This window comes from Cynoglossus semilaevis, chromosome 8 (assembly GCF_000523025.1).
Source record: "Cynoglossus semilaevis isolate Cse_v1.0 chromosome 8, Cse_v1.0, whole genome shotgun sequence".
In the NCBI taxonomy this organism is placed as follows: Eukaryota; Metazoa; Chordata; class Actinopteri; order Pleuronectiformes; family Cynoglossidae; genus Cynoglossus; species Cynoglossus semilaevis.
In genome coordinates, this window is record NC_024314.1 from 10,042,833 (window position 1) to 10,066,682 (window position 23,850).

At 38.2% G+C, this 23,850-nt stretch overlaps 2 protein-coding genes across 2 annotated transcripts in view; one reads left to right on the plus strand and one right to left on the minus strand.

Moving 5' to 3' along the window:
- LOC103381995 (ubiquitin carboxyl-terminal hydrolase 31-like) overlaps window positions 1-10,383 on the minus strand; it is an 18,912-nt gene extending 8,529 nt beyond the window's left edge. Inside the window, exons 1-11 of the mRNA XM_008314628.3 lie at window positions 9,710-10,383; window positions 8,369-8,506; window positions 7,631-7,719; window positions 6,495-6,587; window positions 6,291-6,426; window positions 5,308-5,458; window positions 4,980-5,160; window positions 2,479-2,652; window positions 2,331-2,363; window positions 1,389-1,466; window positions 225-354 (exon numbers count right to left, since the gene is read on the minus strand). Of these exons, the coding sequence (XP_008312850.1) occupies window positions 225-354; window positions 1,389-1,466; window positions 2,331-2,363; window positions 2,479-2,652; window positions 4,980-5,160; window positions 5,308-5,458; window positions 6,291-6,426; window positions 6,495-6,587; window positions 7,631-7,719; window positions 8,369-8,506; window positions 9,710-10,243 (1,737 nt within the window). The 5' untranslated portion in view covers window positions 10,244-10,383. The remainder of the gene's footprint in view (window positions 1-224; window positions 355-1,388; window positions 1,467-2,330; window positions 2,364-2,478; window positions 2,653-4,979; window positions 5,161-5,307; window positions 5,459-6,290; window positions 6,427-6,494; window positions 6,588-7,630; window positions 7,720-8,368; window positions 8,507-9,709) is intronic.
- Window positions 10,384-14,625: 4,242 nt separating this feature from the next.
- The window catches only part of cog7 (component of oligomeric golgi complex 7), a 13,443-nt gene continuing 4,218 nt past the window's right edge, over window positions 14,626-23,850 (plus strand). The window contains exons 1-13 of the mRNA XM_008314629.3: window positions 14,626-15,100; window positions 16,337-16,485; window positions 17,684-17,800; window positions 18,146-18,314; window positions 18,432-18,514; window positions 19,107-19,229; window positions 20,410-20,608; window positions 20,690-20,817; window positions 21,276-21,430; window positions 21,576-21,692; window positions 21,791-21,856; window positions 23,259-23,445; window positions 23,556-23,696. Of these exons, the coding sequence (XP_008312851.1) occupies window positions 14,935-15,100; window positions 16,337-16,485; window positions 17,684-17,800; window positions 18,146-18,314; window positions 18,432-18,514; window positions 19,107-19,229; window positions 20,410-20,608; window positions 20,690-20,817; window positions 21,276-21,430; window positions 21,576-21,692; window positions 21,791-21,856; window positions 23,259-23,445; window positions 23,556-23,696 (1,800 nt within the window). The 5' untranslated portion in view covers window positions 14,626-14,934. The remainder of the gene's footprint in view (window positions 15,101-16,336; window positions 16,486-17,683; window positions 17,801-18,145; window positions 18,315-18,431; window positions 18,515-19,106; window positions 19,230-20,409; window positions 20,609-20,689; window positions 20,818-21,275; window positions 21,431-21,575; window positions 21,693-21,790; window positions 21,857-23,258; window positions 23,446-23,555; window positions 23,697-23,850) is intronic.

A 23,850-nucleotide genomic window follows, 5' to 3' on the forward strand; every position in this document is an offset into this window, starting at 1 on the left:
ATATATATATATATATATATTTATATATATATATATATATATACTGTGTACTCCGGTTGCCAAGCAATGACATTTTGTTGCCAGACTTACTGGGTTTTTTTTTTGTGTTCCTGTGTTATATTTTTAAATTTGTAAAATCTGGGTCTGTCCAAAGTGTCCAAACTTTTACTCAGCCACCTGACTTTTTTTGTGTCTTGCTCTTCTGATACTGCGTGGTGTGCTACCTGCTCTTCTTTGGTGTAGAGTTGAAAGCACTGGGTGAGCGAACATGTCTGCGGCTGCATATGTTGCTCCTTCACTTGACGTACACTTTCAGCATCTGGGATGTATTCATCATCAGTTCTTTTGAAGAGACTGGGAAAATAATAACAGCAAGCTATTACACTCTGTAAAAACACACATTATATCCTAATACTACTAAAGAAATAAATGTTCAGTCACACAAATGATAAGCTTTTACCCACAAAGGTCAAATGTCAAGAAAATGAATAAATAGAAAAGACTTAGACTCAGAAACGATCTACAGTAGTAGTTCTCAAAGTGGGGCCACCAGGAGGTGCTAGGGAGACCTCGCAAATTCTTTTTATTTCTTTATTTTATTGTTTTATAACCATTTGTCTTGAACCGTGCAACACATTAACTGCCGTAATCGTCGGCCTCAACTTTCAGTTTGGATTATTTGGCACATAATTTACACCAGAATTTCATTAATTTTCATGCATTTCATATGTATTCCGCAAACTTTCAGGTCATAATTATTCTGCATTTAAACATACATGTTTTCCAGACTATAAGTCTCACTTTTATTCATCATTCGGTGAGGTTTGGAACTTATATTCAGGTGTGGCTTATATATTAACCCTTTGATGCATGACCCATGATATACTGAGTTAAAGAATGTTACTAAGTGTTTTTAGACATAAAAATAAGAACTGATTTGGTTCTGTTTTTATACACCAAATTTTCTTTTTGAATGTTGACACAACTATTCTGCAGTTGCAAAGGCTGACCACTGTATGGCAGTGTTGGGTGATTCTCAGGCGTCCACTGCAGAGGCTTATATGCAACACTGCCATCAAAACCTATTCTTATCATAGAAAATGACATTTTCATAGCTGTCCACTGTAGTGACCGTCATGCATGAAAGGGTTAAAATATATAATTGCACGTTTTCATATCATTTATAATTTCACACTGACAGCCGCTAGAGGGCACTCTAGGCTTGTGTACCAGTATCCGCTACTCCTTTTCCACTGAAAATGTACATGTTCGCTATTTTCACACTGAGAGCAGTTAGAGGACACTCTAGCTGGCTAGTCTGATATAAACTGCAAGTATGTGTTTCTCATAAAGACGTCTGTAAAAATGTTGGGCAAGATCTCACTTACTAGTCTTTTGTCTCTTTGTCCCATTCCACAACAATTTTGACGTGAGGAGGTCCTCCAGGACCGCACGACTTGTGTGCCCTGTCAAGACATTGTATTAAAGCACTGATTAATTCTTTTGGAATCCACAGATGTGAACATTTCTGGGTTAACAATGTGCTGCTATAAATGTGTTCTAACTTGATGGCGTAACTATTGACATGTTTTTTTTTAAACAGCCTCCATTTCCTGGTTAAGACAGGTAGCATCGAATTCACACGGAGTAATAGTGTTACACCGTAATATTTGGCCCCGCAAGATCATCATCAAATGTGTAGAGTTGGCTTTGTTGGATTTGTAGTATTAGCTGTGTATGGGCTATGTTGTAGCACATACATTTTGATTTTTTTTTTTTTGATGTGAAAAAAATATTTATATTAAAAAGGAACTGGAAAGGCTACAGATAAAGAGACGCAATAGATAACAAATACCACTAATGTGTGTTTTATTTCAAATTTCATTTCTCATGTGTTTATAATATTAAGCTTTGGTTGTTATGAAGTCAATGATTAGGCAAAACTAAAGTTTGTTTCCATATGAAGAAATTCCCCATCACATATCTGGAGAGAAGGGAAAAAACATGCACAATTGCTGTCAATTTTTCAATACATATTAAGTTTGGCCCGTTGTGAATTTGAGTTTCTGATCATTTTCTGCATGTTCCGTCTGTTATACCAAACTTACAAAGAAGCTACGAGGACGAACCATTTCTGATGGATGAAGATGGACAGATATTTTTTTTTAGGTTACACCACTACCAACATAAAGTTGTTGCATACACCGCAGCTTATCTTTGCAGATCGGTTTGACTAAACACACACCGCAAAGCTTGGGTAATAACGAACGAATCAAGGCCAGAGCTTCTCCATGGTGTCCAAGTGTGAAAAAAAAAAAAAGGGGCAATACCTTTCTACAGAGGGATGAAAAAGGGGCTGGCCCCCTTTGTAAGGAGCAGACAAAAAAAAAACACAAAAAGACAATTACACATGATACAGGAGTGTTGTTTTATGTTTAATGTTTTATTCCATTTTATTTGAGTGTCCCGCCCCCAAGGTGTCTGTGCATGAAAAATGTATTTATGAATATAGTTAGTGAGCGTTGTGTCCAAGCATATACCTGCACAATAACTCCAGGGCGCAGGAGATGACGCATTTTCTCCAGAATCTCTTTTTGAAGCACATCCCAGGTCACCGTTTGCTCTAAATATAGAATGAACGGATTACCAAACCTGCAGGGGGGTAAAAAATTAAGACATTTTAAAACATTTTCTTAAACGCTGCGCAGCTTGATTGAAATGAATTTTTAATTATAAATATCAAAAGATCTGTATGGATTATGCTCTGCCATCTGTGCTTTGTCAGTCTACAGTGCTGTAGCAGGTGTCTTTTCACACCTCACCGTTTGTTATACCAGGATGGGTTTGGTTGCTATGACAAAGCACTGTCTGCAAAATCTGGGTTGCCATTACTAAATAAAGCGCGAAGAGCGGAACACGGTTACAGAAATAGAGTCAAAGAATCCTTAAAATAGAATAACTGTATCCTGTAACCACAGCTGCCAAGACATTTTTGTACCTTTGGTGATGACTTGTATGGGTGTTTAGTCCACACAAACCCCCCTACAACCTGCTGCGGACACTTTATTATTAAGGTCAAAGCTTGATTTTTTTTTTTGATTCTGCTTACCTGGCAATTCAACTACAGCCGCGCTCCTAATGTCACGCAAAAAAACCTGATGTACAACTGATCGGCTACTGTATAGCCTAATAATTTCATCTGATGTGCAGGACGATGAACATGTCAGCTGACAGACAGTTGTTGGGGTTTGGAACTAGTTAACTAGAGATGATGTTTGCAGTTGGGTGTAAACATATCTGGGTGCTGGAAAACTCTTGATTTTTAGCTTTAGCTTTACAGGCACTCACTTACCGTTTTTTCCAGACTATAAGTCGCACCCTTTTTTTCATCCTTTGGCTGGGTTTGTGACTTATACTTAGGTGCGACTTGTGCTTGTGCTCTGGAGCAACTTATAGTCCGGAAAATGCGGTATTTGTTTGAATGGGGAGTGTTACAACAACACAACAACAACAACCATGTTAAGTCCTGAAATTTCGACCAATATTGGACCAATATTGAGCCATCCCTGTATGTTATGTTATAATGTTTCCATTAGCAAGACTGTTTAGTCTATTATGCCATTCCATCCATGGGCCAACGTTTTGACTTGTGTTCCAAAATTGTCCGAAAATTTGATAGGGTGGGTCGGGTCAGCAGCAAATAGATGGAGTGTTAGTGTGAACTAAGACAAATGACATGTAAAAGTCATGCATAAAGGCTAAAATGCTCAAATGTTTTTATCATTTTCTACGCCTTCTATTGGGGAAACGTGGTTATTGCAGGGAAAAGGCAGAAGTATCACGATGATATAAAAAAAATTATATAATTTGGAAAAGTTTGGCGGGCTGGATGAAAACCCGCCTGTTACCCTCAAATTTTCAAACATCGATTATCCTCAGGTTTTCAGGCTAATCCATGACAATACGAAAATAGGAAAATAGCCATAGAATCTCACTGATTGGTCTGAAACTGGAAAGAAAGATATTGTTGCTACTTCAGTACCTTCATATCACCTCTCACTACCGAGTTCTGTCATTTACAACATGTTATAAGAGAGGCAGTTTTGGTTATTCGATCACACTTACATCTTCTACTTTTACCCTCAAATTGACCCCAGAAAAGATAGACAAAATTTCCAACCTTTAGAATTATTTCTTTGTTTTGTTCTCTCTACGTTGTTCATGTCCAGTACGTGCTTTTCTATTGATGACGTAATGAAAAGCTCAAATGTTGTTTTTTTACATTTCGGACATGACTAACTGGATACCTGGTGGGGCCTGGAAGCATTTTTGATTACATTAGCAGTGCTATGTCTTCCTTGCTGTTCAGGTGACGGGGAGACAGACCACGATATCTTTCCATTTTTTTTAGACAGCAACGTATCAGATGATATTTCATAGTTAGGATCCTCCTCAACATTAAGCTCTGTTTCTGAAACATCATCATTCTCCTCTATGGCACTCTCATGATCAAAAAGCTGCGACGAAACCTCAGCAGTAGAAAACCTTTAGGTAACAGACAGTCACAGCAAGAAATTGTGTGAAGTGCTGAAGTGCAGGTCTTTCTCGTGGCAATCGTTTTGCCATCTTTTTGTTTGACAATTGTTTGTGTCATCAGAATCGTCACTAGGTTAGGTTAGGGCCCTAAACATAATATGTATGTTATGATGACCTTAATGTGAGCTAACAATATCAAACGATAACGCAACATGTTCTTAAATGTTCTTATACAGCTAAATTGGCTAAATCGGGAACACGGATGTATGCGACATGCATACAGGACATCAAAAAAATAGGATGTTAAATTCAAGTTTACCTAGGTCCCCTTCACCAAAGATTAAGCAAAAAAAAAAAAGTGTACTTTCTGAATTGTGAGACGTTAAACATCCAGTGAGGTCAAATCGACCCCAAGGATAATAGGAGGGTTAAGATGCAAGTACCTGCGTCCTTGCTGTCCAGCGCAGGCTCTGTTACACACAAGGAGAACAATTTTCTCGGCTTGTCCGGTGTTCTTATTGGGACTCTGTGGTTGTACTGCAGGCTCCTGTATTTGTGCGGCAGCCCTGTTGTTATCGGTGCTATACTTCAGGTTGTTCTGGTTGAGGTTTACGTGCGTACCCCCTAAAATAAGCACAAAATGCAAAGATTACATTACAGTACGTTAAAAATAAAGACATTCTATGGCCTTGCAATCACTATACTGTAGTTTAGCAACTAACTATTTCAAACTAAGCTATTCAACTATTTCAAACTTGAAGTTGGCCGTACCGGCTCGATTTAAAAGAATCTGCTCCGGTTGGAACAGTTCGGGCGTCTCAAAGGCAAAGATTGAATCACTCTCCTGAATGATGTCGAGGTCTTCGTCATCATCACAGAAGGAGCGGTGAAAGCCATCGTAATACATTTCAGTGAGGACAATCTAGGAAGAGGAAATAGGAGGGGGAAAAATGACATTGTTTTGCATTTAAAGCCAGCCAATGATTCCACTACTGATTTTAATTTTGTAGCATGTCATCATGTTTGAATGCAGCATTGTGTTTCAGTGGGGTATCAATCCTCTGCTGCCTTCTTGAGGAATTTCGAGTAAATACTAGGGGATGTCCGATATGAACTTTTTGCCGATATCCGATATGCCAATATTGTCCAAACACTTAATTTTTTTTTTCTGTTTTTTAGCACACATCATTTGGCGAAAAAAACACAGGCATTGCGTTATCGGGTTTTCATTATCGTAGGAAAAACTGATAAAGATTCTTACAGATTTAAAAAAAAAGATGCTAATCGGCCAATATTATAGGACATCGCCAGGACACTTTATCAATTACTACACATTTGAGGCGACCCCATTTGAATTCCAGGGGACCCCCACGTAACTATTTAGTACTGAGGAAACGCATTTTGGAATGCTTTGGAGGTAGTTGATACAAATGTTTTCTGTTTCTTTTCACAAAACAATAAGTAGCTAATATGCTATAATAATAAAATAAAAATATTTTTCTGAATTAAAACATTTTTCTCTGCCCTGTTCTACATCAACATCTGTGAAGATACTGGGATAACAGATAATAATTTTTTTTTTTTTTAATCTACTATTTAAAACTAAATTTTTGTTTAGAGTTTTTATCTTTGTGAATTGTTTTTTTTTTTACCCCAAAGAAAGTGTAAAATCAGTGAGTGTGACTTTTTTTTGGGTTCTCAGCATGTTTCTGAGCATTGGTTTTCAAACAGAGAAGTTTCAAAGAAGGCAGCACCTGCTGGACTGGAATTTTTGTTTCTTGCGCCACAGCTTGCCTTAGTCTGGATACAGCACCAGAGAGCGGCACAGCCACCCCAATTCTCATACAGTGGGAGCACTTGCCTTGATACACCACTGTCACATACAGCGGCCTGCAACACAGAAGAGTTCGATTAGACACGTTTTTGTTACGACTGCTTTTATTCAGAATATACCTTACCGTGTGTGAGGTACTGGAATTGGCAGTGAGATGCAGAGGAAAGGATCAAAGGTGTTGCTTTGTTTCTGGCAATGAGGGCATGTCAGAGAGGATCTACGGAGAGTAGAAAGTCGGTGGGTAAACAGAACAGTAGAGTGTTTTGGGAACACGCGTTTGCTCATTTATTAAAATACAATTGTAACGATTTATTTTCCAATGCGATAAAAGTGCCGTGGACTGTTCTTTTATCCATGTTCACCATCAGAAAGATTACTTTTTATTTGGCTTGAAATAGCTATCTTTGTATTTTCCTGCTACGCGTCCTCCTTGTGGTTTGGGTCGAGCTTTCACATACACCGGAAATGGAAATCGTCCATTTACCACAAAGCTGTGCTGTAACTCAGCCGTCTCATCTCACGCATCTCGTTGCGTATTTGTTGAAACACAACACAAATGGTACCAGAAAGCACATACATTTAAATATTTGCTAAATATCAGTATGGGTTTGCAAATATAGTACAAGGACAACCCCCCCCAGAATGTGCACATGTCTATATTGACGCAAAAGTAGTGGCTATGCACCATTTTGGGGCTTCTCCAGCAGTCAGGCCTACAGAAAGGGAAGGTGATCAAGTAGATCTTTAGCAAAAATGTTATATATAAGAAAATTCAAATGTAAATATAGGTCTTTACTGTGTAGTAATGACAAAATACTGCAAGAATTGAATCACGTTGTCCCATACAGCTACATACATTTAACCACTACACCAGCATATAATGTGTTTAGTAAGTATATTCACTTCTGCGTGTAAATATATATATATATATTATATGTGTATATGTGTATATATATATATATATAGATAGATAGATATTATATTATTATTATATAATTCTGTCTTCTGTTCTTGTTTGGTTACATCTCAGTCAAACAGCAGTTAAAGACAGACAAGTCAATAAAGTAATATTGGCAATAATAATAATGTCTTCTAAAAAGACATTATTATTATTGCCAGTTAGTCCTTCATTTATTTCAATGATCAAATCCTTGCAGTTCCTAAGAATATCATTTGAACTAAATATGCTATATATAAATACGCATTTTACATAAGGTTTAAACGGCTTGTATATTTTCATACCGACAATATTAATATCACCTGTATTGTGCCTGAAACAACTCCTGTACAAATGAGCCAGGTGCTGGTTGTGGAGACCCTTCAGTGCCATTTTCTTCTGCTACAGGAGGCTGAAAATAGAAAATAATAGCCAGACATTGTATTCCTATATTTTCTCAATAATCTTTGGGATTAACAGTGTCAAATACTTTTTTTTTTTCACCGAAACGGCCGAAACACAGAACAAAGTTATGATGACGCAAGCAAAAACCCACGGCTAGCGCAGGCTTTTCTGAAAGTGACAACAACTCAAGAGGGGGGGTGCATCTACAAGGTATTTCTCCACATGGGGTTTAATTTAAATGCCCTTTGTGTTTTTATGAGAACATATTTAATTACACAATCTTTCAGGAGGCCAGTATGCCTGTACATTAAGTTAAGTCAAGGTTAACATTCTATTTTGAATTTTATTTTATTTTATATTGTACATTGTTGGAATGTGAAAGCACATATTTTCCGAATGTTGTAATTGGTTTATTCTTCGAAACATTAATAATAATATATGCCACTGCAACGTTATAGCCACAAATGCAGTGGAGCTAGTAGCTGCCGTAGTAACTTCTTTCTGTGTTTCGGTTTTTCGGCCTTGGTTTCCTCATTTTTCGGTTTTGGGTTTTGGCCACAAGAATTTCAATTGATGTGATATGATTCTTTCAGGTGGTTGTTCACATAATATATAATTCAAGGGGTACATGGTATGAAAACAACTTTGCTGTTAACCTTCCGAGGTGGTTTGCTCTCTGGGTGGATGATTCGATTTAGGTCTTCATGAACTCTGTCCAGCAACCAGAGAAGGAATTCCTGGGCATCGTGTTGAGAGTTCCCCTTAAACTGAAGGGCACTCTTGGAAACGACATTCTGCAGCAGAGAATAAGAGAAAATGAATACAACTCTTGGAGAACAATTCACTAAGCAAATGAGTCGCTTTTGTACTGCAACAAGGCCTGCATGCGTTTCTGCTGATACTGATACCGGTGTTGGAACAATCCCGGTGTTTCTCTCTGCACGTTTTACTGTACAAATTGTACACGGTTAAGAGACCTGATTAAACTCACGTGATGACACAGACACAGTGTTCGAAGGACACACATTGAAAGCACTTGGCAGAAGCCCCCGTTTTGTGAATTACAGATTTACAGCCCACAAGAAAAGCACCACGAAAATCCCAAAAGCACATTTTTTTTCTTCTGTTAAAGATGTACCCTGTAAGAATCAGTGCAAAAGACTTGTTTCTTAATATGTAATGAATGATCGGACTAGTTTTCTGTAGACTATTATAACGCAAGAGGGTAATCTCTAAAAGTCCAAAGTACCTGTGAAAGTCTTTTTTTTTTTTAAATAGTGGAATATAAAATGAAATGAAAGTGAATAAACACACTGAAATAGGCAAACTTATATTTCCATTACAGCAATTTCTGTCAAAACCAGAAAGGTGAATGACTCTCTTTACTACTTAAAGAAAGTATGACAGGGATTCTTTACGAGGTCAAACCTGAACAGTACCACTATCTAAGCCAGGCATGCGCAAACTAAGGCCCGGGGACAGGATAAGGCCCAATTAGCTTTTTAATCAGGCTCGGCAAACTTTTCCAAATTATATAATTTATTCATATTATTACACTTCAGCCTTTTCCCCCTGCAATTCCCATGTATCTGCAATAGATGGCATAGAAAATGCGAAAAGCATTTTAGCATTTTAGCCATTACGCAGGAGATTTACATGTCATTTACATGTCATTTACATTTAGTTCACACGAACACTCCTGACCCTGGCGCCCTGTTCAATTTTAGGATAATTGAGATCAAAAAGTTTGTTTGCCCACGCCTGATCCAAGTCAACGTTGGTGACTCCCCATCGTCTCAATCACTCGACCTGTGAAAAGTTGTTGAAAAGTGGCATCCCAAAAACCGAAGATCACTTACGTTCAGGAGCACGTAACAAAAAGTAGGCGTAGGCGTAAGGAGTGATCCATCACCACAAATCACACCTCAATGTCAAAAACAGGTCATTCTCGTTCCAAAGAAGAGCTGTGAAGCCACTGAGAACCCAATCAAGCTTACCTTGAAGTCTCTGCTGTGCTGAGGCGTGTACTCGAACGTCCAGAGAGCCCGGACAAGTCCAGACAGCTGCTCCGTCACCTCCCCAGCCTTGTCCTGCTGGATCAGCTTCTTCTGCACCAACACTCCGTTGGACTTGGTCTTCTCGCTGTTGCTGCTCACTTCTCCTCCTTTGAACTGCTCAAGAGCAAGGTACTCGGCGAAAAGTTCGGTGTTACTCAGACACTGTAAGATAGCGTTCATGAAGCAGGTGTTGCCGTGGTTCTTCAGTCCAGCAACGCCTGGCACCTTGTCTCCGAAGGGGAACCCACTGCAGTCGCTATCATCAGATGCCAGCGAGCATCCGACTGTGCTGGGGATCGGCGCAGCGTCGTCCTTCTCATCCTCAGCAGAATGCTCCTCGGTGCCAAAGTGGGACAATGTGGACAGGGTCCGTAGAACTCTGTTCATGAAACTCCCTACGGAGCGTACCGAACTCCTTCGGAAAAGTTTCTTACTGAAGGATTTCTTTTCCTTGTTACTGACAACCGCTGACATGATTATTATTATTATGATTACTCTCCTTTTTGCACGTTAAAGCCAAAAGACAACAAGTGCGCTCTGCCCATTGCTACTTGAAAACAATTCCATTTTATAATGGTTAGGCCAAGGGCCTGAGCATATTTAACATCTGCCAATGTCTTTATATAATTACAAAAAAAAAAAAAAAAAAAAAAAAAAAACACTAAAGATTAACGATAATTTAGGTTGACCATGTTGCTGATAGACAATAGCTAAAAAATATATAGCAGCTCTCTGCTTTAGCTCTAGTGAGAAGCCCATGTACGTTTAGAAAACTAAATTACATCTTGGAACAAAAAACCTCAAACAAAAACACTACCAGCGTTGTTTAAAATTCACAAAATGGTCCAAAAAATAAATAAATAAATAAATAAAATAAATAGAATCCCCTACCATTTTTAAAAAATATATATTTTTCTCCTTTCTCTGCACACCACTAAAGATGTTGCATTCAGAACGAGAATTTAAGCTAAGTGTTCAAAACAAAATTAGCAGAAGGTACAACCTATGCTAACCGCACTTCAAACAGTATATTATATACGTAATATGTTCGTGAAAAATTGAGGGGTGGCGGTAAACAGTCAGCAACATTACGCAGCATCAGGAGTCGAAACAGCCCCACTTGCAACAACGGACTGCGGGTCGGGCTGCAAAAACAGCCTCCTCCGCTGACAGCCACCACAGTCTTTCGACGACGTCCGAGGCTGAGCCGCAGCAGCCATCGCGCTCGTTATCAGCACCGGTGTGACAACAACAACCAGAGCCGTGTTGTCTACTCGGGAAGAAGAGTAGGGAGAGCGCAGAGTCTCTCACAAATGACGGTCTGTCCATGAACGTGCACGAAACACACCAGCAGCTCGATCCATCCAAAGGTATTTCCTCAAGTTCAGGGCGGTGCAGCTGCTGATTCTGCCTCCGCTGATGCTGCAGCTTAAGTTTTCGATGGCGTTTTCCCCCAGTGCGGCTGCTGCTGTAATGATGGATTATACCGCTAAATTGCCATTTACGCTTTGAGTAGGCTCACATAGGCACACCGCCATACCAAGAAAACCCTTGCCGTGCCGGAGAAGCACCGTCATCATTGTATCATTAACCCGCCGCGGCTCTCCAGTATCTCCTCGTGAAGGATGCGCGTGTCTGTCTTCTTGTGGGAGGTGTTGTCGGGAAGCAGAGAGCTTATTAGAAACCAACGTACGCCTACGTTTCACTGTCGGGTTGAATTGAAATGGCGAGTCAGTTTCCTTAGTGGTCAGTTCCATCAATATAATTATCATCTCTGACTCTGCAGGCTCAGGCAGGGCGTTGACGTCTGACGTCACAGATGTAACACTGGTCCATGTTGTCGTGGGAAGAGAAGAAGGAACAACAATATTGTGCTGTGTTGAATGTCGGGGTTTCGGCAGGATGCAAATTTATATATTTAAATTAACGTTGTAGATAATTATTAACATGTTAATAAGTTAATAAGCAGTGCGAATACTCATAAGTGAAACCATTTCTTTGACCAGCGAGATATAAACAAGAGTCACTTTGGAAAATGTTCAATAACACACATCACAGTAGTCATTTAAAAAAAAAAAATCTTACCGTATAAGACAATCTATTGTTCAAAGCCTACTTTCATTGTTTCCACCAGAAGAAAGTCACATTATAATAATGTAATAATCATTTATTACGTCACAGATCTATACTTAAACCGTTCGAGGACTGGATTTAATATTTAGTGGTAGAGGGAGATATTTGTTCTCCATCATTAATATTACTTAACCGGCAGCAAAAACAAACTATTACTGGAACACTGAAAGTCTGATGCTTTTAAGTTGAGTTACAGTTGGAGTTAATTATGTTTTTAAAACATTGTTTTCCGGGCTAGAGGGACTTTTATCATCTATAATAATAATAGTAATAGTATTTTTATTAATACAACTTGTAATCATTTCATTTAGTGGATGACTGTCAAGTACTGTATACTGTGTAATACAGACAGACTAGTGGTACAACGATAGTAACTCTAACTGTACGTAACTTGAATGGAAGTGCAATAACCACTCAATAACCACTCATTATCTGCAATCTCTTTCAGCTGATATATATATATATATATATATATATATATATATATAAAAAACTTTGCGCTCTCTGTTGACACACTCAACAGATCAGATGCAGGATATCTCATTTAATTTCACTGGGAGAACAGAACATGTGATATTTTTTAATTTTTACTTCAGAAAATTCAGCCAAACTTAAAAAATTGCCTGTCAGCAACAGTTTGACTCGAGACTTTTCAATTTCAACATTATATTTTGCAAGAAGGAAACTGTACTATGGCTTTACTATTACACAGAATATTTTGTATTTACTGTATTTGTTACAGCTTTCCTTAGCTTGGTTCTGAGGCGAGCCCCACAGATGAATTCCTAAGTGTTGGCACTCTATGTCTAGGTCACACTTTTGAGGTCTTTTCTTTTTTATGTAAAATAGTTGATTGTTGTTTTTGTTATTTCTCATCATTTATAAGAATGATATTGCTTGTTTTCCACGCTGCTGTTCTTTTTTTTAAAGGTAAAATAGTTGACTATTGTTATGATTATATTTATAAGCGCAGTATTGTTTGTTTTTATATAATGGGAGACTATACCCCACTGTTGTTTTTTTTTTTTTTTTTTAATTTAATGCTGTACTTCTCATAACAAGTCTCCAGTCACTAGGTGGCAGCAACTCATACAGTGTGGGACAGTTCTCAAAGGAAAAATACAAGACAGTTGCTCTAACTTCAAAATAAAAAGATTTATAAACAACTACACACTGTAATGTACACACACAGACACCCTGGAAAACACCAAAATAATTTATTTTGAGATTAGGTAAGAACCTAAAAAGGATGGTAAAAAAAATTAAGCTTCGACAAATTTAAAATGATCAAAAGTATGTTGAACAAAAAGAGCTTTTAATTTGTGAGCTCCGGATGAAGTAATTACGATGGCAATATTACATAATCAATCAAGATGCTAGTGAAAAATGATGAAAGAAAAATAAAATGTGAAGACCAGTGATGAAAATAAGTATCGCCCATGTCCTTTACATTGCTAAATTGATGTTGGTTGCTGGGTAACATGTGGCTCAATCTAACCTTAAAAATGTGGCAAAATGTCATTATTATGAATGCCTTCACAAATAACTAAGGGATCGTAAATTTGTGTTTTTAAGACCTTGACTTGAACAAAATACCATAAATAGGAAAAGATGGGTTCACAGAGGTCTCGCCACATATCTTTTTAATAGCAAAAAAAATGCAAATCAATTTGACATTTGAAACAAAATTAATTGGGAGGCTATAGGCAAGTAACTCTTGTCATTTAAAAATCAGGTTCGTTATCCATTCAAGATTGTTTAACGTATTTATTTTAACTTTGTGTAAATTAAATGCACTTCTTTTTAGTAGGGCCTAAATGACAGATGCTGGGCATGCGCAAACTACGGTCAGGGGGCCAGATATGGGCCATTATATTATTAAATAATATCATCTTTAGACTTCAGTCTTTTTACCTTTTCCCTGCAATGCATGCGTTAATCCAATAAGTGGCGCACTGCAGTGGTGAGGTGAATTATTCACCACATCACTGCTTCGCTTTGCCCTTTGAATTTCCAATCCTTTAGTAAAAAAAGATAAGAACAGTTAACAGTGAGTGCCGGGTGTTAAATGGGTAGTGGACAACTTTTTTTCCCCCACATAGGTCCGAGTCAACGGCTGTATGTCTGAAACTGAAACTGTTGCGGTTTTCAAAGTATACAATATTAGCCATCAATTCGCTGTGAGGAGAACGCTGACGTCAACATAACGAACATTCACTTTCGCGCAGCTAGATAGTATTCTCATAACGAGGCATTTAATACCGCGCAGCTAGTATTCTCATAACGAGGCATTTAATATTTTAACTTTGTGTAAATTTAATTCATACGCTCCTATTAACAGTCACTTTCTGCAAAATAATGTTACATGTTTACATTTCATTCTTCTTTTATTAGCTAAAATCTTAAACGATTTATCGGCTGATAAGCAGCCTGTAAGCACCCAACCAATTACGTTATCTTTCCTGTTTCTTGCTCCTGTTTTCCTCCTTGTATTTTGCAACTCTAGTCAAATCCATGCGAGAATCCACTAGTGCAAATAAAAAAACTAATAACACAAATATTTTGTTTTGTAATGTATAAAATAAAGAGTACAAATTATTTATGGTATGATCTTTGATCATTTGATAATTTGTAATGTATGTTATTTCCCAAAACAAAGGCTCTAGGTACCTAAACAGATCCGACAGGGAACTATTTGACCGGCAGGATTCTGTTTCTACGGAGGGTAAATAGAACGCTCCGAGCGGAAGTTGTTGTCCAGTTTTTGACAGCGTCAAAGTATTTTGTTTGTACATTTCCGGCTTTAATCGTATATATTGAATTTTAACTCTGGAGGAGGCGGTGGCATTGTTAGAAGTTTATTTAGTTGTAATGATAATTTCATTTTCTTGGGCTATTTATTTTTTATTCGTGTCGAAGCCCTTGTTTGGTAAAAACTAGCTAGGCTAACGATGGCCCAATGACAAGTCACGAACTGCGACAGCAGAGCTCTAAACAGTTTTTCTGCTTAGGTAAACAAAGTTAGAGAGCAGATGGATTTCTCAAAGTTTTTGGGTGATGACTTCGATGTGAAGGAGTGGGTGAACGGCGCCTTCAAAGTGGTGCAAAAGGACGTGCCAGGAAAACCAGATACGCACGCAGCCACTCTGGTCATGAAACTGCAACTGTTCATCCAGGAGGTCAACAATGCTATTGAGGGTCAGTTTCCTTTAAAATAAAACAGTACATTTTCTATAAAATTAAAAAATTAAAAATCAAAGAATAACAGAGAACGTGAAACACCCGAATAAACTAAATGCATATATCACAATTATCAAGTATTTAAATCGAAGGTAGGACAATGTAATTTTTCTGTCCTAAAAGTAGTTCAATGGTTTTACGCAAATAGTTAAAAAAAAGCATATGTGCCTTTGATCAGACCAAGTGTGTTTTTATATCACAATTGAAAAAACTACAACATGGGAAAGAATTTTATCTTGACATGGTATTACCTCTGTGTAATTTAAAGAGCAACAAAGTATAAAAAACTCGAGACATGAATGTATGAGTGTTTGAAAAAGGACAATATATTATATAAATCAAGGATTAATTGGATTTGTCTTGGAAGTTGGTTACATTGGTTTGGCTATGTGAATTGCCTTTGAATAAAAATAATAACTCTATAATATTTACAATGACTGTGGTAGCCTACAACAGAACCTAAAGCTAGTAATAGTTTAAGGTAGGTCAAATAGCTTGCTAAAAAACACTTTTATACGCAGTTTTATATATTATTTGATCATTAATCATGATTAATATGGAGAAATTATCTTTTAAATAATACAAAGAAAAAAACATTTGTGTCAGTTTATTGTGAAGACAGAAAGCAAGCAGTAGTATACATTTATATTTGTGACTAATCCAAATGATTGGTTTCTTAATATGGAAAAGATTCTTGAAGAATGTGCAAAACAAAGATCTAACATTTAGCTTCATAGAAATAGTAAATACAAAAACAACGTCTTACTGATCATACAGTGAACCACAATAATTAAATAGGTTTTATTGTACACTCAATACCTTGTCTTTTGCTGTATGATCGATCCTGTGGTGTCACTGCATGTGTTTTGTCAAGTTTGTCATTGTGCCTGTGTCTGTAGTTACCAGCAAATCCAGCACACAGTGTTGTTGTTGTTCTGCAGAGAAAACACCATATAGCATTTCAAATGTTGCAGACCACATTGTGGATAAAACCACTGCTTCAATTACTTTATTTTTGAATTGGCAAAATAATACTTGGAGAGTCATTAGCTTATGATAAGTGTTTGTTTTTTCCTGAATGCCTTTCAGAGCATTTCCTACAGTCAATGGGCACCATCTTTATTTTTCCAGTATGTAAATGTTTTTGTCCTGTCATTCAGAAGCTAACAGAATGCTGTTTTTTTTTTTTTTAAGAGAGCAGTAATCAGGCCCTCCAGAACATGCCGAGGGTGCTGCGGGATGTTGATGCTGTAAAACAGGAGGCTTCCTTCCTGAAGGAGCAAATGGTGTTGGTCAAAGAAGACATCCAAAAGTTTGAGCAAGATACTGTGCGATCGATGCAGGTGCTTTCTCTTTTACATTACTATACTAGTAGGGTTATGGTAACTAATGAACTAATGAATTTTCAGAAACAGCCAAATGCCAGTTTAAAGACATTGAGAAACACAGCACTGTGAAAATCTTTTAGGCAGGTGTATAGATTTACTGTACACTCAGTTGTTTTTTTCTTTTATGTATTTAACCAAATGTAGAACCAAAATGTAATTCACGAGCACATCAATGACAATTCGTTGCTCTTCAATTTAAATAAAAAATATTATGTCACAAAGGAGGTTGGGTTGGGGCTTAAGGCGGGGCACACAGCTGTCAATATCAATGCTTGCCTTAGCAAGATCCAAGGTAATTTAACCTTTTGGCTAAATGTGATTTTGAGTGTCATAGCCTTCTTCATATAACTTATATTGTATAGCGTTTTAAGCCTTTTAATGTTGGGAGTCGGAGCTAACCTTAGCGGTCATCAGGCATAGGCAGGGTAACCCCAGAGCAGTTTACCAGTCTGTTACATGGGCCCATATAAAGACAACAACAACGAATCACTTTTTTTCATATTTACACCTATCGTCAATTGAGAATTTGCATTGACCAAACTGGTTCTTTGCTTACTGTACAAACAAACAACACTAAATTAACTGTGTGGCTCGAGTGTCAGTGTCTGTGAAACCATATTTGATAGCAGCTAGTGTTAAGGCAGAGAACAACCTCCCTCAGGGTATTGAGTACTGAAAAATATGAATCATCACCTTTGTATGTATTATTCCATTTGTTTTCAAATTTGGGGTCACGGCCCCATGTGGGTTAAACATATAAAGCGTATAAAAATATCTGAACTGGTGCTTCTTGATTGACGGCCGCGATCAAAAAAAGGCTCTGGGGTCGCCTGAAATTTGTGATGTAAAAATGGGATCATAAGCCAAAAAAGGTTGGGGAACCAGTGTTTTAACCACAAATTGTCTATTGCAATTTTTTTTTTTTTTTTACTTTCTGCTTTTAGCTGACTGCCTAGTGTCTTAACTAATGTTATTTTTAACCTAAAAAGACAAGGGTTCTTTCTCATCAAGAGACAGTAGTTCACTTCAATGTTAATGTTTACAGTTCACATACATACATAAACACGGAAGTAAATACATGTAATGATCTAGTTCAAAATAAATGACCAGTTTCCAGTGTGAGATAATGGTCTTGTATCTTTCTTTTCTCAAGGTTCTGGTGGAGATAGATCAGATTAAAAGTCGTATGCAGGTGGCAGCAGATGCCTTACAGGAGGCAGACAAATGGAGCACACTGAGTGCAGACATCGAGGAGACCTTTAAAACACAGGTATTAAAAAAGAAAAAGTTGGGGATTTCTCTGGTCCTGTTTAAAGATGATTTTCTGTGAGATACATAGGCATTGAAAAATACATTTTCCGAGAAGCTTCATCCAGAAGAAGTGAAACATTTTAAACTAAGAAAGCGTAGTTGCCTCTGATTGAACTGCTTCGAAGGAAGACAATTCTGATGAAATGAGAGGTGCACCATGTAAATAAAACTCCCTCACAATCTACAAAAGCTTGTGGTACACTGAGTGAATGGCACAGAATAAGCAAATACATGGCTTAGAATATTTGTACAGTGTCCAGTGTTGTGCACAGTTAACCTTTATTTTTGCCCTTTATTTTACCAGGACTTTGCAGTGATCTCGTCCAAGTTGACTAGCATGCAGAACAGCCTGGCAATGTTAGTCGACACTCCTGACTACTCTGAAAAGTGTGTGCATCTGGAGGCACTTAAAAATAGGCTGGAGGCTCTGGCCAGTCCACAGATAGTGGGAACTTTTAACTTGATGTCTTTGGGTAAAAAAAAAAAAAAAAAAACACTTTTTTTTTATTTATCGTCTTTCCAATAGTCTGCTCTCAGAATTTTACCGTCTTTTTCAACTAACCTCATGTTTAATATTTGTGTCTATGCAGATCAGGCCAAGCTGTTTGTAAAAGTCTTCACTGAAATAGACAGAATGCCACAGCTTCTGGCCTACTACTATAAGTGCCACAAGGTCAGTAATTTGGAGTTAATATATATATATATGTATATATATGTATGTATGTATATATATATATATATGTATATGTATATATATATGTATATATGTATATATGTGTATATATATGTATATGTATGTATATGTATATATATATGTATATATGTATATATGTGTATATATATGTATATGTATGTATATGTATATATATATGTATATGTATATGTATATGTATATATATGTATATATATATGTGTATATATATGTATATATATATAAAGTTAATAAATATTTTATCATCCGTTTCTGATTCTGATACGTTTACATGTCCTCCTGAATGTATAAATTGTCGTCATTACTGCAGTTTTCACCTCCAAAGCTCCTCCGTCTAGAGTTAAGTAACGCTTCAGTCCACATCAGTTTCAAATTTTGAAACAGAAATATTCTAAACCCCTTAGATGGGAATGGTGGGTTAACAAAATAAAAGCCTACACACTGTATTGTAAATCTGTGAACGGAGCTTTTTTTTCTCTCTCTCTGCTTCTTCTTTCTTATTAAGTTGTTAAAAGAAAGTTTATTTTTTTTGTTTTTTTTCTGGCCTTTGCAGGGCCGTCTGGTCAGCATATGGCAAGAGCTGTCTCAGAGTGAGCACAGTCTGAATCAGCAGCTGTCAGAGTTCTATGACACTTTAGTCTCCACATGGCACAGCCAGCTACAGTGGAGCAGCCAGGTATGGGAACATTTTCAATTATTTTGTTCCGAAATTATTTTTTAAATAAAATGACAATTAGATAGAAATATAGATCGAAAGAAAGAACTTTATTAATCCCTCGGGAGTTCCAGCAGCAGTACAGCACCAAAACTACAGTAAAACTACATGAATGGGTAAAACACAATAAAATACAAACATGAGTAGCAGCACACTGTCAATTAAAATGGAAAACCTGAACAGTGGATTTTAGTAGATTAAAAGATAAATCGTTAGTACCGTATTTTTCGGACTATAAGACGCACTTAAAATCCTTTAATTTTCTCAAAATCTGACCGTGCGCCTTACAAACTTGGTGCGCCTTATGTATACACGCAACTGAAGCACACTGGGAGATGCGCAACAACAATTATTACAGTATGGTTGTGTGTGACCCAAATCCGTGCAACGTCGCATGGTGCCTCTCATTCTCGATGTGTGGTGTGATCCAGAAGAACGACTCAGACGCATAGCTATCGATTCTTTTTTTCGACTTTTTTCCCCCCTTTTTTATCGATGCAGGCAAAACATACATCTGCACCGAACAGCATCAACAACAACAACAATACGGTGACAATCTAGAACAAAAATAGTGACAACCACCTGACTCTGGAGGGGCGAACAACAACACTGCCCTCCTATGTCCAACTTAGGTCACTACCCTTTTTCCACAAATTTCCATCCCTGTTGATCTGTGACTCCATGCGCGCCCATCTCACCGATATGGTCAAAACCCAAGTGAAGCAAAACTAATTTGGGGCTCGCCATCGTTCCGAGTGGATTAACCACAGAATTCTAACGGCTAAATATTGGCGTTAACGTTAAACTACGAGCTGCGTGGGAGCATTGGACGACAGGAGGCGAACACACAACAGAGGAAGACGATGCCAGACGAGTTACGCCACTATCTGCCAAACTTTCGCAAAGGTCGCAATAAGTCAGGAACAGCTAAGTAACGGCAACAAGACTCGGATAATTACGACAGGGATCGGGGCGTGCTTGATGCTGAAATCGCCTAACTGTTAAACTCAGACACATGGCTATATGACGTATCTAGGCTATAACCAATTGTTTTCCTACAACGTTCGCTAGGTGTTCACAAATGGCTATATGACGTAGCTAGGCTATAACGACTTTTTTTTTTTCCTACAACGTTCGCTAGGTGTTCAAAAACCCATGCGAGGTGGTGACAGTGTTACTCATTCAAACTCTGGGAGCCATGGTGCCATCCATCACCGTGTGTCTTGGCACAGTCATGGAGAGGGCAGCTCAAGAGGAACGTCTTGAAATCCTGCTGGAGCTGCATCAAACCACAGTCACCTTTGCCCACAGCCTGGAGACGGCCATGCTGCCTAATCTCGGTCTGTCAAGAAACATACAGATCACACTTTGATTGTAAATTTTGGCCAAAAGCAGGTGCTTACTAACCTCCATGTTTTCAGGTAAAAATAACCTGCTGAAAGTGACCGAGTTGGTTTGCACACTCTACGACCCCTTTAAGTCCTATCAGCTGCAGTATGGCGATCTGGAGGAAGGTCTTCTACTCGTCCAACTCAGTGCCGTACCTTTGGTAGTAAACTCACACACACACATTTTAAGTTGAGGGGTCAGCTTTATTGTCAATTTCTTCACAACTGTCCAGTAGACACTGTATGTCTGTATCAGTCGCTTCGGAGTATATGTCTCACCAGTCAACTAGGGTGCCCTCTAGCGGCTGTCAGTGTGTAGATCCAAACATGTAAATATCCAGTGGTACCGAAGTAGCAGATGTTGCAGATGTACACAAGCCTACAGTGCCCTCTAGCGGCTGTCAGTGTGAAGAAACAATCGTGAAATTATATATTTTAATACACTATACACTATACTGCTGTATAAGTAGCAAACCCATTCAAAGAACACTGTATAAGTAGCAAACCCATTCAAAGAATAAAAAAAAAAGTTCGGAAAATACAGTAAATGAAAAATATTTTTTTTAAATAAATATATATACTGTATATAAACGTATTAATTACATTCTTTCTTTTTTAGGAACATGGGGAGATTATTGACTGTGTAGAAGAGTTGGTCCACTCTGTCGGCAAAGTGTTTGGCCTGGCCAATGCTTCTGTGGAGCGTTTCGTCAAGCTGACCGATGGACTAGCAGTCTGTGGTCTCGTTAAAGCTCTCAAAGCTCTATTTACCAAGTAAGTATCCTTTGTGTTCCGATATGCAGTCCCTGTTTTGCTTTTGATATGATAGAAATACCTCCTCTCATTTGTATCAAATAAATGATAAACATTAATTGATTGGGGGTCGATACTTTCAACATTTTATTTTATTTTTTTCCAGGTACATATCGGACTTTTCCAGAACACTACAGTCGATCAGAAAAAAGTGTAAATTGGACGAGACGCCAAGTTTATCTGTTTTCCAGGAGGACTGGACAGCTTTCCAGAATTCCGTTAGGTTTGTTGTCTTTTTTACATTTCAAACACCTTCTATCTACAAACCACTGTTAATCCCTGGCCAGGTTCACACATTTACTTGTGTTTTTATGTCTGCAGAATTATTTCCGCGTGTGGGGAATTATTAAGACAGTACGGAGCCTTTGAACAGCATCTGTCAAACAAGTAAGAACTTTTCTTTTAGATTACAGTTTAAAAGAAACAAAAACAACAAAAAACAAAACAATGTGTCAGCATGTATGTTTATGGAATGTTATTTTACCATGTGTTTACACTTTCTTTATGTCAGATATTATTTAAAATACAGTGCATTTTACAATATACAGTAATACCTTGATATACGAACATAATCCGTTCCAGGACCATGATTCTAACTTGAGGTGCTCGAATCTCAAATCATTTTTTCCCCATTAGTACATTTTCAGTGTTACAGGAGTAGCAGATACTGGGACACAAGCCTAGAGTGCCCTCTAGCGGCTCAGTATGAAAATAAGTAACATGTACATTTTCAGTAGTACAGGAGCAGCAGATACTGGTACACAAGCCTAGAGTGCCCTCTAGTGGCTGTCAGTATGAAAATAACGAACATGTACATTTTCAGTGGTACAGGAGTAGCAGATACTGCTACACAAGCCTAGAGTGCCCTCTAGTGGCTGTCAGTATGAAAATAACGAACATGTACATTTTCAGTGGTACAGGAGCAGCAGATACTGGTACACAAGCCTAGAGGGCCCTCTAGCGGCTCAGTATGGAAATAAGAAACATGTCAATTTTCAGTGGTACAGGAGTAGCAGATACTGGGACACAAGCCTAGAGTGCCCTCTAGTGGCTGTCAGTATGAAAATAACGAACATGTACATTTTCAGTGGTACAGGAGCAGCAGATACTGGTACACAAGCCTAGAGGGCCCTCTAGCGGCTCAGTATGAAAATAAGTAACATGTAAATTTTCAGTGGTACAGGAGTAGCAGATACTGGTACACAAGCCTAGAGTGCCCTCTAGTGGCTGTCAGTATGAAAATAACGAACATGTACATTTTCAGTGGTACAGGAGTAGCAGATACTGGGACACAAGCCTAGAGTGCCCTCTAGTGGCTGTCAGTATGAAAATAACGAACATGTACATTTTCAGTGGTACAGGAGTAGCAGATACTGGGACACAAGCCTAGAGTGCCCTCTAGCGGCTCAGTATGGAAATAAGAAACATGTCAATTTTCAGTGGTACAGGAGTAGCAGATACTGGTACACAAGCCTAGAGGGCCCTCTAGCGGCTCAGTATGAAAATAAGTAAGATGTAAATTTTCAGTGGTACAGGAGTAGCAGATACTGGGACACAAGCCTAGAGTGCCCTCTAGCGGCTCAGTATGAAAATAACAAACATGTAAAATTATATATTTTAACATAAAAGTCGCACCTGATTATGCACCTAAGTTGCAGGATGAAAAAAAAAATCTAAAGTGCGACTTCAGACTCACATTTGTAACCTGTGATGCCATACTGCTTGTATGATTTCACGTTTTTCGTCCGTTTTGCTCATCACCTCCCCTCACCCCCTCTTCTTCTTACAGAATTCTAAGTACAGCGGGTAAATACTTGTCAGATTCATATAGTCCTCGTAGTCTGGCAGGAATCCAGGAGGTTAGCTCTGCAGAGTGGAAGAGCACCACCAAGAACCCCTGGCAGGAGTACAACTACCTCCAGAGGGGCAACACAGCTGAGTACAACAACTTCTTGGAAGTCCTCTACTCAATAAAGGTATAAGGAACGGAGAAGACTCTCAGCACAGTATAAACCGCTGTCACTGTGACACTTTGGTCGGGGATCCCTCTGTAGCTACTGAACATCATCTCTCTCTGTTCTGACAGGAGAAAGGAACAGGAAATTCCAGCCTTTTAGTTGAACCCCGTGCAAATGTGACCAGACTCAACCAGCAGGCCATTCAGCTTGCCTTTGATTCCGTCTTTCTGCAGATTAAACATCAACTCTGCCTTATCTCCAAAATGGAGGTGATTAAGTTTCATGGTTTCTAATGTGTTTGACTGTGGAGACCTTACCAAGCTTTTGGATCTACACTGTATGACCAAAAGTATTGGCTCACCTGCCTTGACTCCTACTATGAACTGAAGTGCCATCCCATTCCTAACCCAGAGTTCAATATGA